The sequence below is a fragment of the Phascolarctos cinereus genome, unplaced genomic scaffold (genome assembly GCF_003287225.1).
Source record: "Phascolarctos cinereus isolate Bilbo 61053 unplaced genomic scaffold, phaCin_HiC Scaffold_2;HRSCAF=192, whole genome shotgun sequence".
Classification (NCBI taxonomy): domain Eukaryota; kingdom Metazoa; phylum Chordata; class Mammalia; order Diprotodontia; family Phascolarctidae; genus Phascolarctos; species Phascolarctos cinereus.
In genome coordinates, this window is record NW_027555625.1 from 51,994,377 (window position 1) to 52,012,892 (window position 18,516).

The window sequence follows — 18,516 nt, forward strand, 5'->3', positions numbered from 1 at the left end:
GACGCACGGCACCCCGTCGCCGTGAGATGACTTAGGACGCGCGGGGCGGGGCGGGCTGGAGCCGGAGACCCGGCCCGGGACCGAGACGGAGTCGGAGCTCAAGCCCGAGCGGCGGACGGGGAGCGAGCGGTGCCGGCGTGCCGGGGCCGGCGGGCAGGGGCGGGCCGGGCCCCGCGATGGCCATGTTCCGCAGCCTGGTGGCGTCGGCGCAGCAGCGGCAGCACCCCCCGGCCGGAGCCCCCGCCAGCGCCCCGCAGCCCCCGGCCGGGCCCGGCGCCGGCGGCGAGAGCGGCCTGGAGGCCCAGTACAGCTGCCCCATCTGCCTGGAGGTCTACCACCGGCCCGTGGCCATCGGCAGCTGCGGACACACGTGAGGCCCGGGCGGGGGCGGCGGGGCCTCAGTTTCCCCATCCGTAAAACGGGAGGCGGCGGTAAAAAGCCGCCCCCCTGCCCTCCCTTTTCCTCTCGGCGCTGTCGGGAGGAGGACGCTTTGTCCACCCCGGCTTGGGCCGAAAAGCGAGTTGTAGCAGAGCCAGCGCCGGTAGTAGTCGTTGTCTATACTCTTTGTCCCTCCTGGGGGGTTGCCGGGGAGGAGGCGGGGCTCTGCAGGAGAAAGAGGAGGAAGCTGGGGGGGTTAGCCCCCCTGCTCTGCAGAAGGGGGGGTGTCCCTTGTCTGGCTGTAACACCCCCTTTCCCTGCAGATGGAGAATTCACGGGGAGGGGGCCCTTGTCTGGCTGCAAACTCCCCGACCCTGCAGGAGGGTTCACTGGCGGTGGTCCTCCTTAGTTTGTTTCCCCCAAAGAGCTCCGTTCGTAGAAGTCTTTGCCAGACCAACCCGAGTGGAAGAGCAGGGGTTTGGGGGTGGTTTTCCTTGTGTAGCGGTGGAGGATCCCCGTGGGTGTTATGGGGCCGCCCCCTTCCTTCCACCAGCTACGACTTGTGGCTTCCCTCTTCCCTGTTTCCGGAGTTCGCAGTGTGATCAGGGAGACAGCGTGCAAACGACTCTGTGCAAACAAGATGTAGGCAGGATAACCGGGAGGTGATAATATTCCAGGGAGGATTGAGATGCACATGCCCCGTGCACGGGAAAGAGCGCCGGGCTTGGGGGTCAGAGGACCTGCTTCTGCCACTGTGTGACCTTGAGCAAGTTTATTTCCCTTTCAGTACTTCAGTTTGCTCATGTGGAAAATGGAAAAGGTTGGACAAGCTGACCCCCTGGGCTCCTTCCGGGTCTCAGTCTTTGATGCTTAGATAAGGGGTGAAGAGTGTGACGCCTCCTCCCAGCAGCCGCAGCAGCTACTTAATGCCTAAGGAGGAGAGATGATGCTTCCTCTGTTGCCTTGCACCAGGCCGGGTTTGAAAACAAAGGAGGCAGCCTGAGTTTTCCCTGGCTCTCGGCTGTTTGCGGCAGTGGGTGTGTGGCTGCCACTCAGGCGGAGGAAGGCGGCTGCAGTGGGGACGGTGCTCCCGAGCCTTCGGCTCCCCTCCTCATAGCCTTTGGCGGGGGGCAGCCAAGGTGCCCTCCCACATAGATGCTCCGACTTAGCCTTCAGTGGTGCGGGGATCATCTTGGCTCACACCCTCAGAAGCAACTGCATTACTTTTAAATATAGTGTTTTCTCCATATGGTACTGCCGAAGTCTAGAAATCCTTGGGGGAAGAACTTTGTTGTAGCTTGTTCTGATCCTATATTTAGAGCCTGCTCAGTGTGATTCCATGTGATTTGACTTTGCTTGTTATGAGCTCCCAGTTCTGTTTCTACTTTAAAGAGGTACTATGTGTAGAAAAATTTTCTTACTGATAAAAGTCGATGAATTTCCAATCTCTTCTGCTGCCTAATACAAATTAAGCCATCTTTTGGGGTAGGGGAGAGTAACTCTGGATCCTGTAGAATATCAAGCTATAGAGATCTACCTCCTATGAAACTTTATTTCCATTCAGCTCTCCAGAATAGATTTCTTTGGCCACACAGGTTCATAGTCCTAATATAAGGTATTGCTCACCCCTAGCTCCTTCCCCAGAGCTTTGTAGTTAGTTTTTCTAGGGACCCATGCCTTTTATTAAGTGCTGTTTTGTTTTATTTTGTTTAATCTCTACAGCACCTTGCTCAGACAAGCACAAAAGATATAATGAGTCACAAAATCCTTCTATGCTCTCCTTATCTTGAATGGCTCCTGCTAGGTCAGTTGCAGCTTCCTTGGGCATTTTGTCTGCTCCATTCCCATAAATCTCTTGGCTTCCACAAAGTAGATTTCTTTTTGTTAGGGAATGGTACTGGATTGACCACTCTTAGGGTTAGCTACCCTAAGGCTATATCTATATTCCCATCTCTAGCACCCTGTTGGAGGCAGCTAGGTGGCTCACTGGTGAGACTTCTGACCTTGGAGTCAGGAAGACTCGAATTCAAATGTGGCCTCAGATACTTAGCTGTGTGACCCTGAGCAAGTGACTTAACCTATTTGCTTAATCCACTGAGAAGGACATGGCAGACTACTCCAGTGTCTCTGCCATGCCCACTAACTGGTTGGTGGACACAGATGCCCCCAGCTGATAGTCTCACATGGTCTTTGGGTGAATCTGAATCTCACTTGTAGAGAGATTGTCACCACTGACTCAGAACCAAAGCCCCATACCTGATTTCTAACCCTCAGATTAATCCCAGTAATGTCTGGTTTGGTGGCTAGAGCAGGCAGCTTTTGCAGGGGGTCAAGTGTTTGGGCTTTTATATCACTCTCTTCCCACTTCTCCCCACCTTTTGCAGCCTTTTGCTCCTTCGTCAGATGTCATATTACTCTGGCATCTGAATATGCCCAGTCCCAATTATTAGTAAAAGTAGAGCTATAAGGGAACTCCGTGAAAATATCCACGTTTGGAGGGGCCTTCAAGAGTCCAGGTATTTCACAAACTTGCTGGCATCTGGCCCTCCCAACATCAGCAAGCATCCCAGAGACTCCAAGGAAATTATAGGAGAGTAAGCAGATGTTTGTGTATGCTATTATCCATGACTGAAGAGCTGAGGGAGACGTTTGGAGACCTGTAGGTGGCATTAAATTCTGAAGAGAGCAAAGAGGGGAGGAGGAAGAGGTGTGGGTTTTAGCCAGCCCTCTGTACAAGTCACGGCTCTAGGCTGGGCTTGTGTTTTCTCAGTTAATTAGGGGGCTGGCCCTGTGATCTGGATCTGTGAGTCTGGGATCCCTCCAGGGCTGCTGGGCACATTCCAGGCCATCTCCACACCGTTACCAACCTCATCACCCTTCCAGGCTTCCAGTGCACCTCCAGGCCAGCTCCACCCATGCCTAGGCTCCTGGGCCCCACTCCCCTCCCCCGTACATAGTTTGCCCCATTGGATTGTGAGGGTCTTGAGGACCAGGACTGTCTTGCTTGCTTCTGATTGTATCTTCAGTACTTAGCACAGTGCCTGGCACATGGTGCTTTAACTGGCTGTCTTGTCATCAAACATTAACTGAAATAGTTAGCGATCTAATGACCCTGGCAAAACCTAGACTGTACCCTCAGCATTTGGTGGGTGCCGGGGGAGGGGGGGCATCTTTCCTCTTGGTCAGGATCAGTCCTTTCCAGGGTAGGGTCACTGGCATTGCACAGTAATGAACCCTCAGGCAGAGTCTTCTCCCAGGTCTCCCTGCTGCCCAGCCAACCAGCCAGAGAGGGAGACATCACCTGGGGGGAGGGAGGGGGGAGTGAGCTAGCTCACAGTGAAAGGAAGGCCCTGGTAGCAGATTTGACCCATTTTGGGTGGTTAATTGAGGTGAGTCATGTGGGCTTGAGTATTAATTACCCTCTCCACCCTGGGAAAGGCTCTGAGGTCAGTGCTCGGCTGGGGGCAGCTACACCTACCTGGACAGCCTGAGGCAACAGGAAATGTCTTGCCCCCAGGCTTTTGCACTCTTGGGTTACCTTTAATCTAGGATAACCCTCCCCATCCCAGAGCAAGCCCTGAGTAGTTGGCAAAGATTCTTAAATTTGCGAGTTCTGTGAGTTAGGTGGTGCAAATATATATCATCAGCCCTATTTACTAATAAGGAAACTGACCATTCCAGGGTAAAGCCCCTTGCCCTTCAGTGCACAGCTCCTAAGTGCCTAAAGCAGGATTTGAGCCTGGATCTATTCACTCCAGCACTTTGTGCACTTGGGCTACATGTTACAATCTTGAGAATATTCCATCTTATTGCTCTCTGGGAGAGTGGCCCCTGGTTGTGAAGCCCCCTCCTGGATTCTCTGGGCCTTCTGCTCATTCTGGCCCAGGGCTTGGTCCCCTCTTGGCCTCTTCTACCAGAGCCTAACCTGATCCCCCACTCAGATGATTAATACAGCCCAAGAAGCCGCTTATCACCAGGACCCGGGCGAGTTCTGGCGGGAATTTGTAATATAATAGGCCAGCATCACTACGTGATTGTATGCTCTTGGATCTGAAAACATCAAGGTGACAGTGCCTGAAACCTGGATCAGGAGCCAGGAGACGTGAACACCCACAGCTTGGACGCTTTGTTCTGCTGCCTCGCTCCTGAGGGAATCTCACATGTTGAAGTAGCTGTCAGTGGGAGGCAGATCTGCCAGCCCGTTGGAGATCCCTGAGGCCTCTTCCCCCCACCCCCCCATCCCTCTGAAATAAGAGAATTGAATTGGTTTTGATTCTTAGCCTTGTACAGTTTGAGGTAATATTTCTAAAGTGCTTAGCACAGTCTCTGGCACGTGGTGGGTGAGATATAATTGCTTATTCCTTTCCCCTAATTTATAAATGGCCTGAGCGAACTTCAGACTTTGACCTTTTTAAGGCCAATTGCATGATTTTCTTCCTCTAAAATAAATGGCCTTGACTGGCTGAAAGCTAGGCCTGGTTTCTCTCTATTCCTCTTTTTTGGATTGAGCAGTGGTTCCACTTATGTTTTGTTCACCATAAATGACTGGTTTTGGCTGGCCAGCTAGCGTGGTGGAGGGGGGAGGGCCTTCCCTTGGCGAAGGTAATTGGGCCAGCCCTGGGCCTAGCCGCTGGAGCTTGGGAAGGGGAATGAGGCTTCTTTGTGGCACTTTGGAGGGGGGGTGCCGTGTGCCATGTGCACACTCCCACGATCACATCTCCCCTGCAGTGCCTCACCTCACCTCCTGAAGTAAGTGACAAGTGGTGTCACCCCCAAGCCTGCGAGCTTTGCCCTGTGAAAATAACAACTATTCCTTCTCTGAGTGATGAACATGCTTCTATAGAGTGGGAAGTATTTGTAAATACCAGCTGGAGGGGTGTATGTGTGAAAAAGTAGGGAGGAGAGAAGAGTGGAGAAGCCTGACTTTTGGAAACCCAGAGTCCATGCAAAAGCCTTCCAAAGCAAGGTCCAGTTGCCTGGCAGTTACAAGCCTCTGGCCCTAGCCCTCTTTTGCTATCTCGGTGACCTAGCAGCAGGCCCCAGCAGTGCAAAAGCATGCAGGTGCCCTTAGAGAGATTATAGTTGTGCCAAAGAAGACTCGCTGATGAATTAGGTTCCCAAGTCCAAACAGAGGCTGCCTCTCAGCACTGCCTCCTGCTTAGAAAGAGCCAGCGGTGCCCGGAACTACAGCTTGTTCTTGTTTGCCATCTGGAGACCAGCTTTTCCTTCTGTGTGGACTGAGAGGAGGCTTCACATCACTGCTTCCTCCCCGCAGCCCTCAGTAGACCTCATGGCAGAATAGCCCACCAACTAATTAAAGACAGTATTTGATCTTAATCTTCTATTATCACCTTCTCCCAAGCCTCATGCCCCACTTTCCCTAACTAACCCCATGTTTAGAGCTAGGTGCATATTAATGTTGCCTCCATCCTGCAGGGCCTACAGAACTTGGAGATTTTATCTCCCTCTGGCATTTGCTAAAGTCTTAAAAGAGTGAGAGAATGAGGTGATTTGAGGCACTGCAGTCTTGTGTTGTAGACCCTTCATTCTTCCCCTCTCCTCCTTTGTGGTTTCAAATTAAAAATCCCTGCTGGGATTTCTCTGGTGGAGCCTTTCTTGAGGGTGGGGAGGGGTCAGATCCATTCTGACCCTTGCTCCATGATTAGATATTCCTGGGAATTGTTGAAGAAAAAGCTATCCTGGATATCCATGTCCTTGGGAAGGAAGGAATATTTAGGGGGAGAAGCAAGGGAGGTGGACAGAGGTAGGAGAGGCTGGAGATCTTTCTAGTTGGTTGGGGTTTTTTTTTTTGACCTGATTATGCGGTGACATGAATGGCTTAGGTGGCCTACCACTTTGTTCCCCAGTTTGGGCCGCACCCCACATGTTGGGAGAACTCGAGGGTATTAGTGCTAGATGAGACTTCAACTATCTAATCTAGTCCTCTTATTTCCTAGAGAAAGAAACCAAGATGAAGTGACTTCATGGCCACACAATTAATAATAATAATTGATGTTTATGGAGCATTTTAAGGTTTGCAAAACACTTTCTGTAGCTTGACCTTAAGGCTGACCTTGGTTAGCAACAGCTTTTCTAAGATGGGTACTACAGGTAAGGTATGATCATCTCCATTTTATTGATGAGGAAGCTTGTTTCTTAGCAAGGTCACATGTTTGCCTGTGGTCACACAGTAATTGTCAATGGTATTTAATCCATCTTCTGACAATCCAGTATTTTTTCTACAACTTTGACATGTAGGATTGGTTTTGGAGCTGAGGAGGCCAGGTAGGCTGGCCTCTGTAGTAAATGTTGACTGCTTAGAAGCAGAGCTGAGACTAGGCCACTGGCTTCCAAACCCTTCATCTAGGGCTCTTTTTATCCAGTGGATCTGACATCTTTGCCCGATGGCTGCGCTGTTTGGGAATAACTTTTCTATGCACAGGGTGAGAACTCTGTCTGAAAGAAAAAAAGGAAGACAGTATACATTCCAAAGCTGAAGGTCTCCTTTCTCCTAATGGTCGTGGGGCATTGGAATATGCTGGATTCTCTCACTTGTTGAGAAAATAAAAATGGCCCCTGGACAGATCCTTGGGGCATCTCGTTGGCACATTTACCCACCCAGAGTACTGTGCTTAGCATTAGAGGGGCTGGAGCTTATTAATGGGGGCAGCTAAGTGGTGCAGTGGATAGAGTAGTGGCCCTAGAGTCTGGCCTGAGTTCAAATCTAGCCTCAGACATTTACTAGTTGTGTGACTGGGCAAGTGACTTGAACCCTGTTTGCCTCTCTTTCCTCATCTGCAAAATGAGCTAGAGAAAGAAATGGCAAACCATTCTGGTATCTCTGCCAAGAAAACCCTGAAAGAGGGACATGAAGTATAGGACATGATTGAAATATCTAAACAACAAAGACTTGCTTATTAACAAGAGCATAATTGATAAGTGCGTTGGAAAAGTGGTTATGGAGTGTGCTGTGTTAGGCATTGGATTAAGCACTGAAGATACAAAGAAAGGTAAAAACCAGTCCTTGCCCTCAAGGAGCTCAGTCTCTAAGGGGGGTTGGCAAACAAGAAATGTGGGGCACAAGTTAGAAGGCATCTCAGTGCCACAGGCCTAGGAAGGGCAGCCTTTGGCTGAGACCAGAAGGAAGCCGGGGAGGGTCAGGGATGAGTCCCAGGAAGGAGATGGTAGGTGTTGTTCTCTAGGAGCAGCAAGCAAAGAGGAGGGAGGAGGATGAAGGTATGAGAAGACTGGAAAGGTAGCCAAGGCTTTGAATGCCAAACCAAGTTCATTGACTAAGGGGCTGACATGGTCAGACCTCAGTTTAAGGAAGACCATTGAGACTGGAGTAGGGAGAGACTGGAAGCCGGCTATTGGCAGCAGTCTGGGTGGGAGGTGATGAGACCCTGTCAGAGGAGAGAAGGGGGCACATGAGAAATGTCATGAAGGCAGGAACAACGGGATTTGGGAACTGTTTGGATATGGGGTGAAAGAGATTGAGGCATCAAAAGTGGCAACCTTCACACTAATAGGGAAGTTAGAGGGGAGGTCTTAGAGGAAAAGCTCATGATGCCATTTGGGATGTGTTGAGCTTAAGGTGAGGTAAAGAGAAAAGTTGGTGAGGGCTGGATAAGTGACCTGAGAATCTTCTGCATAGAGATTTTTATTGAACCTGTGGGAGCTGGAAAATAGTAAAAGGGAGAAGAGAAAAGGGCCCAGGACAGTGTTAGGGGACACCCGCAGTTAGTGGGCATGACCCAGCAAAGGAGACTGACTGAGCAGGAGTAGTCAGACAGGTAGGAGGGAACCAGGAGAGAGCGGAGGGTGAGGAGCAGCGTCAGAGGCTTCAGAGCTCAGGAGGAGTGAGGGCTGACGAAAGGCCAATCAATATGGCGATGAAGAAGGGTCTCACTGGTACCTTTGGAGGCAGCAGTGTGAGTGGAATGATGAGATCAGAAGTCAGACTGCAGAGCTGAGAGTGAGAGGAAAGGAATGCACCAATTGTGGTTGGCTTTGTTATGGAATTTAGTCACAAAAGGGAGAAAATGTGACTATTGGGGATGGATGAACCAAGTGAGGGCTTTTAATAATAGCTAACATTTAAAGAGCACCTACTGTGTGCCAGGCACTGTGCCATGTGCTTTTTCAATTTTATCTCATTAGATACACAAAACAACCCCAGGAGATAGGTGCTGTTTTTGTCCCCATTTTGCAGGTAAGGAAACTGAGGCAAACAGGTTAAATGGCTTGTCTAGGGTCATACAGCTAGTAGGTACCTGAGGCCACATTTGAACTCAGGTCTTCCTGACTCCAAGCCTGGTGCTCTGTTTACTGCGAAACCTCATTGTTCCCATGTTTATAGGCATTAGGGAAACAGCCAGTAGAGAGGGAGAGGTTGACGGTTAGGGAGAGTCTGATAGGCAGTATTTAGGTACTTCAGTGTTGAACTTCTCCTTAGGCCAACATTTCTAAGATTTTTTTTTTGTTCTCAGGACCTAGGAGATAGCTGGATTTTCATGTCTGTTTCTGTCAATTGTGATAATATCATTTTGAAGTATTAAAAATCCAACCTTGCATCCTTAAGTAGCTGGAAAAGGAAGGACTCTTACTAGGTAAACAATGTCTTATTATTAAAATAGGTTTATCCTTATGGACCCTCCGAAAGGGTCTCAGGACCCCCAAGGATCCCACACTCTGAACTGTTGACTTAAGCATTCATAGATAGGTTGGAGAAAATCCCAAGAGAATCTTTACACATTTAGGCAGGTAACAGTCATACTCCTTTTACAGGTGAACCAGATGAGGCCAGTGGGTAAATGTATTTCCCCAAGATCACACAGTCAGTTTGATAATTCAGGCTAAGCCATCCAGAGACATCCCTCTTTGTGCCATCTGCCCAACGAACAGAAATCAATCTTGTCCAGACATCAAGGATAAACACAGAAGGAGCATGGCAGCCTCATTCTTACCTTGTTGTCATCAATGACTAGGTGGGTGAGGGTGGAGATGTATCAGGAGCCACAGCATACCATTTTCGGAGGCCCCGTTGTCTGGCGCTAACAGCCGTTAAGGCCACCTGGGACACACTGTGCAAAGCCTCTTTCCCCTGCTCCCTGAAGGGCTCAGGAGTTGTGTTTCTTTGTAGATTCTGTGGGGAGTGTTTGCAGCCATGTCTCCAGGTGCCATCTCCACTCTGCCCACTCTGCCGAATGCCCTTTGACCCAAAGAAAGTGGACAAAGCCTCCAATGTGGAAAAGCAGCTGTCATCCTACAAGGCTCCTTGCCGGGGCTGCAGCAAGAAGGTAAAGTGTTCAACTTTTGGGAGTGGTGAATGACCTCGCACACTGCTTGAGAGGATTTTGTTTCTGCCTTTGAAGGCATACCTCCCATCATGAGTGGGTGGACTGTCTTTTGTATTGATTTTTGTTTCTCATGAGAAATACTTTTCAGGCTCTACCAAGCCCTTTCCTGTCAAGCTACCTAGAGCTAGTGAATTGTCTTGAATAGGTTAGCCAGGTAACCACCCAGTCTAGAAATCAGTCTGTGACAGTGATTGCTTCAGGAGAACTGGGAGCGAGGGAAGAGAGTCTCATGGAGTCATAGCTGACCTTATGGAGGTAGTGTGTGATTTTGTCCCCATGACTCCCTGGGCTGATGCGATTTCAAATTCCATAATCATCTTTGGGCTAAAAGGGAACAGAACACCATGGAATGGAAGAGCATGTATTAAGCACCTGCTGTGTGCCCAGCACTGTGCTGAAAACTAAGGATACTCATAGAAAAGCAAGCAATCTGTTCTCAAGGAATTCACTCTAATTAAGGGAGACAACAGTTCCAGGGTGAATAGTGAGGCCCGCCATGTTAGCAGAAGGATTGATTGGAGTGGCGATGGGATGAGAGGAAAGGCCGACCTTCTGGTTGAGGGGGGACATCCACTGCATGGGCGCTGTACAGTGGGGGTGAAGAAGGTCCCTGACAAGGGTCTGGGGCCATCCTGCTGTACCCTGGATGGGGGCGGCACTCGGAAAGGAAGAACTAAAAACAGTCAAAACAAGTTAGCCCTATTTTGCATATTTTGCTCAGGTAGTACCTGGCCCTCAGTGCCTTCCATGAGATTAACCTTAAAAAATATTAGGTAGCTCTGTTCCTGACTGCCAGGCATCTGCCCTGACCCAGTCACCCGGGAGCCCAGCTCGTAGCCACTGTTGACTATTTCCTCTCTCTTCCCTCCCACATCTGCTTAGTTGGCTGGGTTTCTATGAATTAAAAAAATTGATTTCTGATTGGTCCCCCTGCTCCTTGGCTCTTCCCTCACCAGTCTTCCAGATAGAGTCGGAATGGTCTTCCTGAGGCTCAGGACTGAGCCGGGTCATCCCCCTACACACAGAGACTTCAGTGACTCCCTGTAGTCTCTACGATAAACTACACGTTCCCTGGCTCTGCCATTTGAGCCTCTCCACTCTGGTTCCGACTTACCTCTAGATTTGCCTCAATTCCTCACCTGACTGATGGGTGTTGCCCACAGACTCTTCTACTGGTATTCCTTGAACTTGGCCTTCCTTGGGCCTCTGCATTCGCATGAACTGTCCCCCACCCTGGAATGCTTGGCTTCTTCTACTATACCTTCCTGGAATCCTCATCTTCCTTCCAGGCTCAGCTCAGGTACCACGTGCACTCTGCAGCCTTCCTTCCTTCCACCCCTCCCCCAACTGGTAGTCCTCTCTGGCTTCTCTTCTTCTTTCTGGGTTTATGTGGGAGCTGCCCCAGAGGAATGTCAGCTCCTTCAGGGAAGCTTCTTTTGTCTGGGTATCCTCAGACAGCCCTTGCCAACTAGGAGGCAATTGGGGTTAAGTGACTTGCCCAGAGTCACACAACTAGTGAGTGTTATGTGTCTGAGGCCAGATTTGAACTCAGGTCCTTTGGCATCCAGGGCTGGTGCTCTATCCACTGCGCCACCTAGCTGCCCCTTTTTAATAACTCCACGTTGGCTTCACCCAAGAGCTTACCTTGAACCTGTATCTATTTTGGGCAGACACAACCTTATCACCTGGTACTGGGTGTATCTGGCAGGATCTCATTTCTTTGTCCTGAAGTTGCCTCAGTCTCATTTTAAGGGGTTGCTTGTTTGGCCTTTCTAAAACCGTCAGTTGTGCTTCTCCATCCCCTCTGTGCTCTGCCTTCATCCAAGCCCTTGATCTTGCTAGCTGCTCTTCCCTGCGCTTGTCCTGGTGTTATCCCCTCTTCCCTGAGAAGAGGCAGTCACCAGAACTGTGGACAGCTCCAAGTTTCCTGCAGGCTTGTGGTTTTTGGCTGGTATGTGAGTACCATGAATCCTGGCTCAGTGGCAGCTCCTGTATACATGAGATCACGTCTTGGTGAATGAATGTAGCACACCAGGCCTTCCACCTCAGTCTGCCCTTTGCTGTCTTTTAGGTGACTCTTGCAAAGATGAGGTCACATATTTCTTCCTGCATGAAGGTCCAAGAGCAGATGGCCAACTGTCCCAAGTTTGTCCCAGTAGTGCCAACATCCCAGCCCATTCCCAGGTAAGCAGCCCCAGACGGGCATTGCCTTTTCCTTCCACGACATGAATCCCTGGGATCCCTGGGGGAGAAAAGGGTGAGGAGGAAGAGGGAGGTGATAGGATCTGCAGGATTAAATTCTTAACCTGATTTTTTGTCTCTTCCTTAAAAACAAGCCTTGAGAGTAGAAAATGTATCTTGACTGGGAGCCGTAGTCTGCCCATCTTTATGTGGGGACAGTGGTACTTGGTCTACATACATCATAGGGTTTTTGTGATGGGAGCCCCTTACACAGCTAAAGTATAATAGTTGTATGAGTTATTCTTTTTTTTTTTTTTGTGAGGCAGTGGGGTGAAGTGACTTGCCTGGGGTCGCACAGCTAGTAAGTATCAAGTGTCTAAGGTCAGATTTGAACTCAGGTCCTCCTGACTCCATGGCCAGTGCTCTATCCACCGCACCACCTAGCTGCCCTCTGTCAGTTATTCTTAATTCTGGGTCCTCTACTGACCAGTGCCTCCAGGGCCAGAGAGACGGCTGCACTGTCGCAGGAAATGCTGCTGTCCTTCAGTGAACAGTAAAGTTTGGCAATTTGGGCTTTGTTAGTAAATATTCAGTCAGGGCAGCCATTTGGGGCTGGTGGGAGTTCCCTTTTTGAATTCTTAGAACGTGGGCTGGGCCCAGCTGTTTGCTTTCTAAAATTCTTTGACCAGATCTCAGATTTCTATTGGTCAATCCTTGCCAAGCCCCTAATGGATGAATGGTTTAAGAGGACAAGAGGCCTCAGCTGCAGGAGGGGGGAAAAACACCGCTTCCCAGGGGTATCTGCCCTCCCAGAGGAGGAGGCCCCTCAGGACCAGGCTGATTCTGGCTGTGACCATTTTGGGTTTCAGAGAAGAGGCGCTTCCCCAGCTGACAGGCAGGCCTGGCTTCTGCCTGATGGTGTCAGCATCGTTAGCAGCCCCTGGAAGCAGAAGGAAGACGTTTGGGAGCTCTCTCTGTATCTTCCCAATGAAAGCGTAGGGCCCTGGGAAAGAAGGCAGAGGAGGGTGGAGTGGTTAGGGCCCTGCAGCGTTGGTTTTTCTGGCCCAGAGTAGAGAGCAGGCCCTTGTGAATTGGACCCACGTGGCATCATTTATCTTTGAGGTGGGCAACACCAAAGACCTGCTCCAAGGTAGGAAGCGACTCCTGGGCAGTTGGACAGGTGTTGACCCGCCCTCTCTAATAGCCATTGCACACGGTGGAAGCTGCTGAATGTTTCGGACCTCAGTCAGTTCATCTGTAAAACAGTGGCACAGTATGACAGGTTCTCTGAAAGCCCTCCTGGCTTTGATTCTGAGATCACTGATACCAGCCTTGCCCCTCTTGTCTCTGCTCCCTAACTCCCTCTCTTCTCCCCACTGCTCAGCAATGTCCCAAACAGATCCACCTTTGTGTGTCCATACTGTGGAGCCCGCAACCTGGACCAGCAGGAGCTGGTGAAGCACTGTATGGAGAATCACCGCAACGACCCCAACCGCGTGGTGAGTGGGCAGGGGCCAAGCGGGCTTCAGGCTGGGGGCAGCTGCACGCATGCCAGTGGTGGGGAAGCGCAGTGCGTGCGTACAGCGCTGCGTCCCTCCTGGGTCTGCCAGCATCACGGCAGGCACCGTGCCAAGCACTGGGATACAGAGAGGCAGGAACGACGCCTGCCCTCCAGTCTCCCAGTCTGATGGGGGGGTGGTCTGCGGCCGGATAGACGGGGAGACCGGCGCTGTTCTCAGGGGCAGGCCTCTTACCCCTTCTGCTGGGAATTAAGCTGAGACTTGCAGGGAGATAGGAGTCAGGAACACAGAAGAGCCTTCCCAGCACAGAGGAGAGGTGCTGATGGGGGACCACCAAGGAGGCCAGTGACACTGGACTGCAGAGGAATGGGGGCGGGGGGTGGAGTAAGGGGGAAGAAAAGACTGCCATGGGTAGGAAGGGGTTGGGTCTCGAAGGCCTTTAAAAACCAAGGAGATTTTATTTTTTATCATAGAGATAATAGGTAATTCTAAAAAAAAATTTTTTTAACCAAATTTTAAATTTTCGAAAAGAAATAATAGGTAGTCACCGGGGTTTCTTGAATAGAGATAGGTGATGTGGTCAGACCTAAACTTAAAGATCAATTTGACAACTGAATGAAGGCAAGGCTGAAGTGAGGAGAAGCTAAAGGCAATTCTCCATGTCTGGGGTGATGAGGGCCTGCCCAAAGGTCATGTCATGTCATGTCAGGAGGGAGATGTTTCTAAGGGAGCATCACCAGAACTTGGCACCACATTAGGTTGGGGGGAGGAAAAGGAATGAGGAACCAGGGGTGACAACCAACATTGTGAGCCTGGGTGACAGGGAGGATGGTGGTTACCTTGCTGCTAAGACAGGGAGGTCTTGGGGAAAAAGACACCATTTGGGATGTGTTGAGCTTAAGGCGAGTTCAGGAGAGAAATTGGTGAGGGCTGGATAAGTGACCTGAGAATCATCTGCATAGAGATGGGAGCTGGTGAGAACAAGGAAATAGTACAGAGGGAGAAGAGGGCCCAGGACCATATTAGGGGACCCCCACAGTTAGTGGGCATGACCTGGAAGAAGACCCAGTGAAGGAGACTGAGCCGGAGTAGTCAGACAGGTATTAAGGAACCAGGAGAGCAGAGGAGTGACGAGCTCTAGAAAAATGAGGACTGAGGAAAGGCCATTCAGTATGGCGATGAAGAAAGGTCTCACTGGTACCTTTGGAGAGAGTGGTCGTCAGTTGAGAGTGAGAGGAAAGAGGTGGAGAGATCAAAAGCAGATGATTTTTCAAGTTTAGCCACAGAGGGGAGGAGAGGTTTACAAAAACAGCTGGCAAGGCTGGGATGGATCAAATGACAGGTTTGAAGATGGGAGAGACGTTGGCATGTTTGTAGGCAGGCAGGGGAAGATTGGAGGTCATTGAAAGATATGGGGTGATGGAGGAAAAGCAGCAGGAGTCACTTGTGCAATGAGAGAGATTTGCTTTGTCAAGGAAAAGTGCTATACCTTCATGTGATATGCAGATGGAGAGAGGAGTCTAGCAGAAGGAACTGAGTGATGGGAGAGGAAGAAGAGGGAGCTCCCGTAAATGGTCTGTTTTTCAGTGAAATACGAGGCCAGGTTCTCAGCTGGGAGTCTGGGGCAGAGAAGCTACGGGAGGTTTGAGGAGGGCTGAGAAGGTCTGGGAAAGCCAAGGTGGTGAGTTGATTTTGAAGATGTAAAAGGTATGCTGTACTGGAGGGAGGACCTGGTAGAGACTGTGTAACGTGAACTTATAGGAAACCCAGTCAGCATGATTGTGTGGTTCTTTTAGCAGGCTGAAAACAGGAGAAAAGGCAGCAGATAGTAGGGAATAATCCAAGGATGAGATGTGGTGTGGCAAAGTCATTGATTGGAAAAGGGGGCAGAGGGCCAGAGTGTAGAGCGTAGTTTGAGATTGAGCTCATTCCCCAAAAGCCCAAGATAGGAAAAGGACCATGGGTGTAGTGCGGGCAGAGGTGTCAGCCTGGGAAATGACGGGGGTTGAGGGGTGGAGAGTCTGAGGAGGACTATACAACATTAACATCAAAAAAACTAGAATCAGTACAGTGGCCATGCTTGATTCCAGACACTATGAAAATACATCAATAAAACTTTTTTTAAAGGACTAAGTTTAGGGGTTGTAAGGCAGAGGGAAAGATGGGATGATATCTTTCCGTTATATTACTATGATATAACATTCCATTATGCAAAGTTCTCAGAGAGCAAGAGCAGCGATTCAGAAGTTGGGCCTCCCCACGTCAGCATTGTTCACCCACCAAGGCATGCCAATGTGTTTGTGGTCAGCCACACTGTGGGCACAAAACTCCCTGCACTGTTGGCTCAGGTTCTGAAAACTTTGTCCTGCCCTCTTGGTTATCCTGGTGTAAAGGCGAGGAAAAGCCCCTTGGGTCAGTCAGTGGTCAGTCAACAAACACTAAGTGAGTGCCTGCTCGATGTGGCGTGTGACCCAGAGGAGAAGGGCAGTCATCAGAGAGAGGAGTGAGACAAGGCAGTTGTGGTCTGGGGGAAGGAAGGGAGCCCGCCTTCGGTTGGAGGTGAAGGTCCCCCTTCCCCTCAGGTAGACACGTGCTTTATTCTGAAAGGACTGGAGGTTGTCTTCAGGACGGATTCTGTGGAAGCCTATCCACGGTGCCCAGCACCGTGCTGAATGCAGAGTGGGGGCTTTGGGGAGGCACATCTGGGCTCACCAAACACGGGCCTACCTCGGTGTTCACTGATCGGTTGGCCTGTCCAGATTTGGGGGAGAGGAGCATGGGGACCACTCTGAGGCAGTTCTGAGTCTCTGCCCAGCTGGCACTGGGGTGTGATTAGGCACAGGCTTACCCAGAACTAAAAGGTCCTGCTTCTCAGAGGAGGGACGGGGACGGGGAGGTGGCTCTGCCCCAGCCTGCCCTCGGCCCTCACTCAGCTCTGGTGCCATCTGTGTTGCAGGTCTGCCCCATCTGTTCAGCCATGCCCTGGGGTGACCCCAGCTACAAAAGCGCCAACTTCCTGCAGCACCTCCTCCATCGACACAAATTCTCCTATGACACCTTTGTGGTGAGTGCCAGGCGCTGGGATACAAAAAGAGGCAAAAGACAAACAAATGCACGCAGACAGGATAAACAAGAAGGTTAGCAGAGTCTGGAGAGCCTTAGAACCAAGACAGGCTGGCCAAGGCTTCCCGGAGAAGCTAAAAGGAAGCCAGAGAGGTCCAGGGATAGACCAGCCTCTGACCAAGCGGTCACAAGTGGCCTGGCCCTGCTCTGGCCCTCATGGCCACTAGAGGGCGTGTCAGGAACCTTAAAAGGCCACCAATCCCTTTGGCTTCTGGGAGGGGGCTGAGTTCAGGCCAAGGGCAGCTTCCCACAGATTTTCATTAAGATGCTGAGTCATAACCTCCTGTGGTCTCCTGAACTTCTCACCCCCTTAGATATTCTCACTAGCCGTGGCATGTTGAAAGGGGAGCCCCTGCAGGGGACCCATGTGCTGCCCTTAAGGAGATGAGACTGCAGGGCTGTGAGTCAGGCTTCCCAGACAGATTTCAAAGGCCCCCCAGTTACAGAAAGGGCCATTCTCATTGAAGGTTTGCCAGTGCCTAGGAGGGACAGGTCCAGCTTCTGAGGAGAGGAAGGCTGGGGGCGGATGGTGGGGAGGGAGCCTCTCTAGTCATGGCTTGATGAACTGTGGTAGAGGCAGCTGGGTGCTGCAGCGGGTGGAGGACTGGACCTGGAATCAGGACACCAAAAGAGAGATCCAGAGACTCAGGCTGTGTGACCCTGGGCAGGTCACTTACCCTCCTCATAGGAGGTGGTGAGCATCAAAGGAGATCCACTTTGCAGACCTTAAAGTGCTCTCAGGGTGCTAGCAACCAGCTGTTGTATTTAGGTGGGGGTTAGAAGAGCTGGTCCAGATTGTGTGATTCTGCCCATGGAAAGGTGTTGGTTGGGGGCGATTCCTTAGAGCAGGAATGCAGGGATCAGATAAGGTGCCTGCTGAGGGGGACCCAGGGTGAGAGCCTCAGCTGTTCCCTCCCTGTCCCAGCCCTGCCTGCATTCCTTCTCTCCACAACTGTCAGGGTCCTGGCTTTTACAGGGTAGCCAGTATACCTGTTCTCCCCTGACCCATTTGGCACCTGTGATTATCTGGCCTCTGGATTCAGTGTCAGTGGTTGCCTTTTTCCTGATTTGTCTTCATCTTTCTTGGTATCCAAGCCCTGTAGTAGAATCGGAGCAGATTTGGAATTATTTTCTGCAACAGTTGGAAGAACCCACAGCTGCAGCAACAGCGTATGAGCGTGCCTGGCTTTCTGCGCCCTCTGCTGTCTCTGTTTGATGGGGTGTGGTGTTTGGATTTACATTTCTCTCACAGTGGTCTGCAGTGTTTTTCTCTGTGACTACTGATAGTTTGCATTTCTTTTGAAAACTATTCATAACTTTCTGTCATATTTGAGTCAGTTCCCTATCCTTTTTTTCCCCCCAGGACTACAACATTGACGAAGAAGCTGCATTTCAGGCTGCCCTGGCACTGTCCCTCTCTGAGAACTGAAGGCAGCCCTGGCTGGCCTGAACCCAAATCTGGGGTCAGAAGTCACCTTTTCCACATGGAGGGACAGGAGGCTTGCTCATTCTTCAGCATTCCCTAGCAGTTAGGCCTCCCTGTCACCTTTATTTGAATTGCACCTTTTTTAATAAGGTGGAATCTTTATTCCTTGCACAGGGAGAGCAGGCCAACCCCAGGGGCCAATCCTCAGTGCCCTCCCGAGGGTAGGAAAAGATTGCACCTTTTACCAGTTCAAAGGTTTGGTCTAAGTGAGGACTTTCACCTCTCTTCTGGGTAAAGTAAAGCTGGTTTGTTTGGTGTTTGGAGACCCAGATGGTCCCTAGAGGGAGGAATGTCTGGCTCTGCTACATTGGAGCATCGAGTTGTCTTTTATTTTCTAAGCAATGGTTTGGCTTTCATGCTTAAGAACACTGTTACTGCTGATCCAGACAGGTTAGACCTGAGGGGAGTGGAGAGGTGGGAGAGACTGGAAGAGAAACTTAGCTGAAGACCTGAACGAGAGCCCCATCCT

At 50.6% G+C, this 18,516-nt stretch overlaps 1 protein-coding gene across 1 annotated transcript; it reads left to right on the forward strand.

Moving 5' to 3' along the window:
* Positions 1-42: 42 nt before the first annotated feature.
* Positions 43-18,104, forward strand: RNF166 (ring finger protein 166). Its single transcript, XM_020989166.2, has 6 exons — positions 43-370; positions 9,521-9,677; positions 11,809-11,921; positions 13,303-13,417; positions 16,395-16,502; positions 17,925-18,104. The coding sequence occupies exons 1-6, from the start codon at positions 177-179 to the stop codon at positions 17,988-17,990; spliced, it is 753 nt and encodes a 250-aa protein (XP_020844825.2). The 5' UTR covers positions 43-176; the 3' UTR covers positions 17,991-18,104.
* Positions 18,105-18,516: the final 412 nt, after the last annotated feature.

Coding starts and splice junctions, on each gene's coding strand:
- RNF166 (XM_020989166.2), top strand. CDS start 177: ATGGCCATGTTCCGCAGCCTGGTGGCGTCGGCGCAGCAGCGGCAGCAC. Junction 11,922..13,302: donor ACATCCCAGCCCATTCCCAG/GTAAGCAGCCCC, acceptor CCCACTGCTCAG/CAATGTCCCAAACAGATCCA. Junction 16,503..17,924: donor TCTCCTATGACACCTTTGTG/GTGAGTGCCAGG, acceptor TTTTCCCCCCAG/GACTACAACATTGACGAAGA.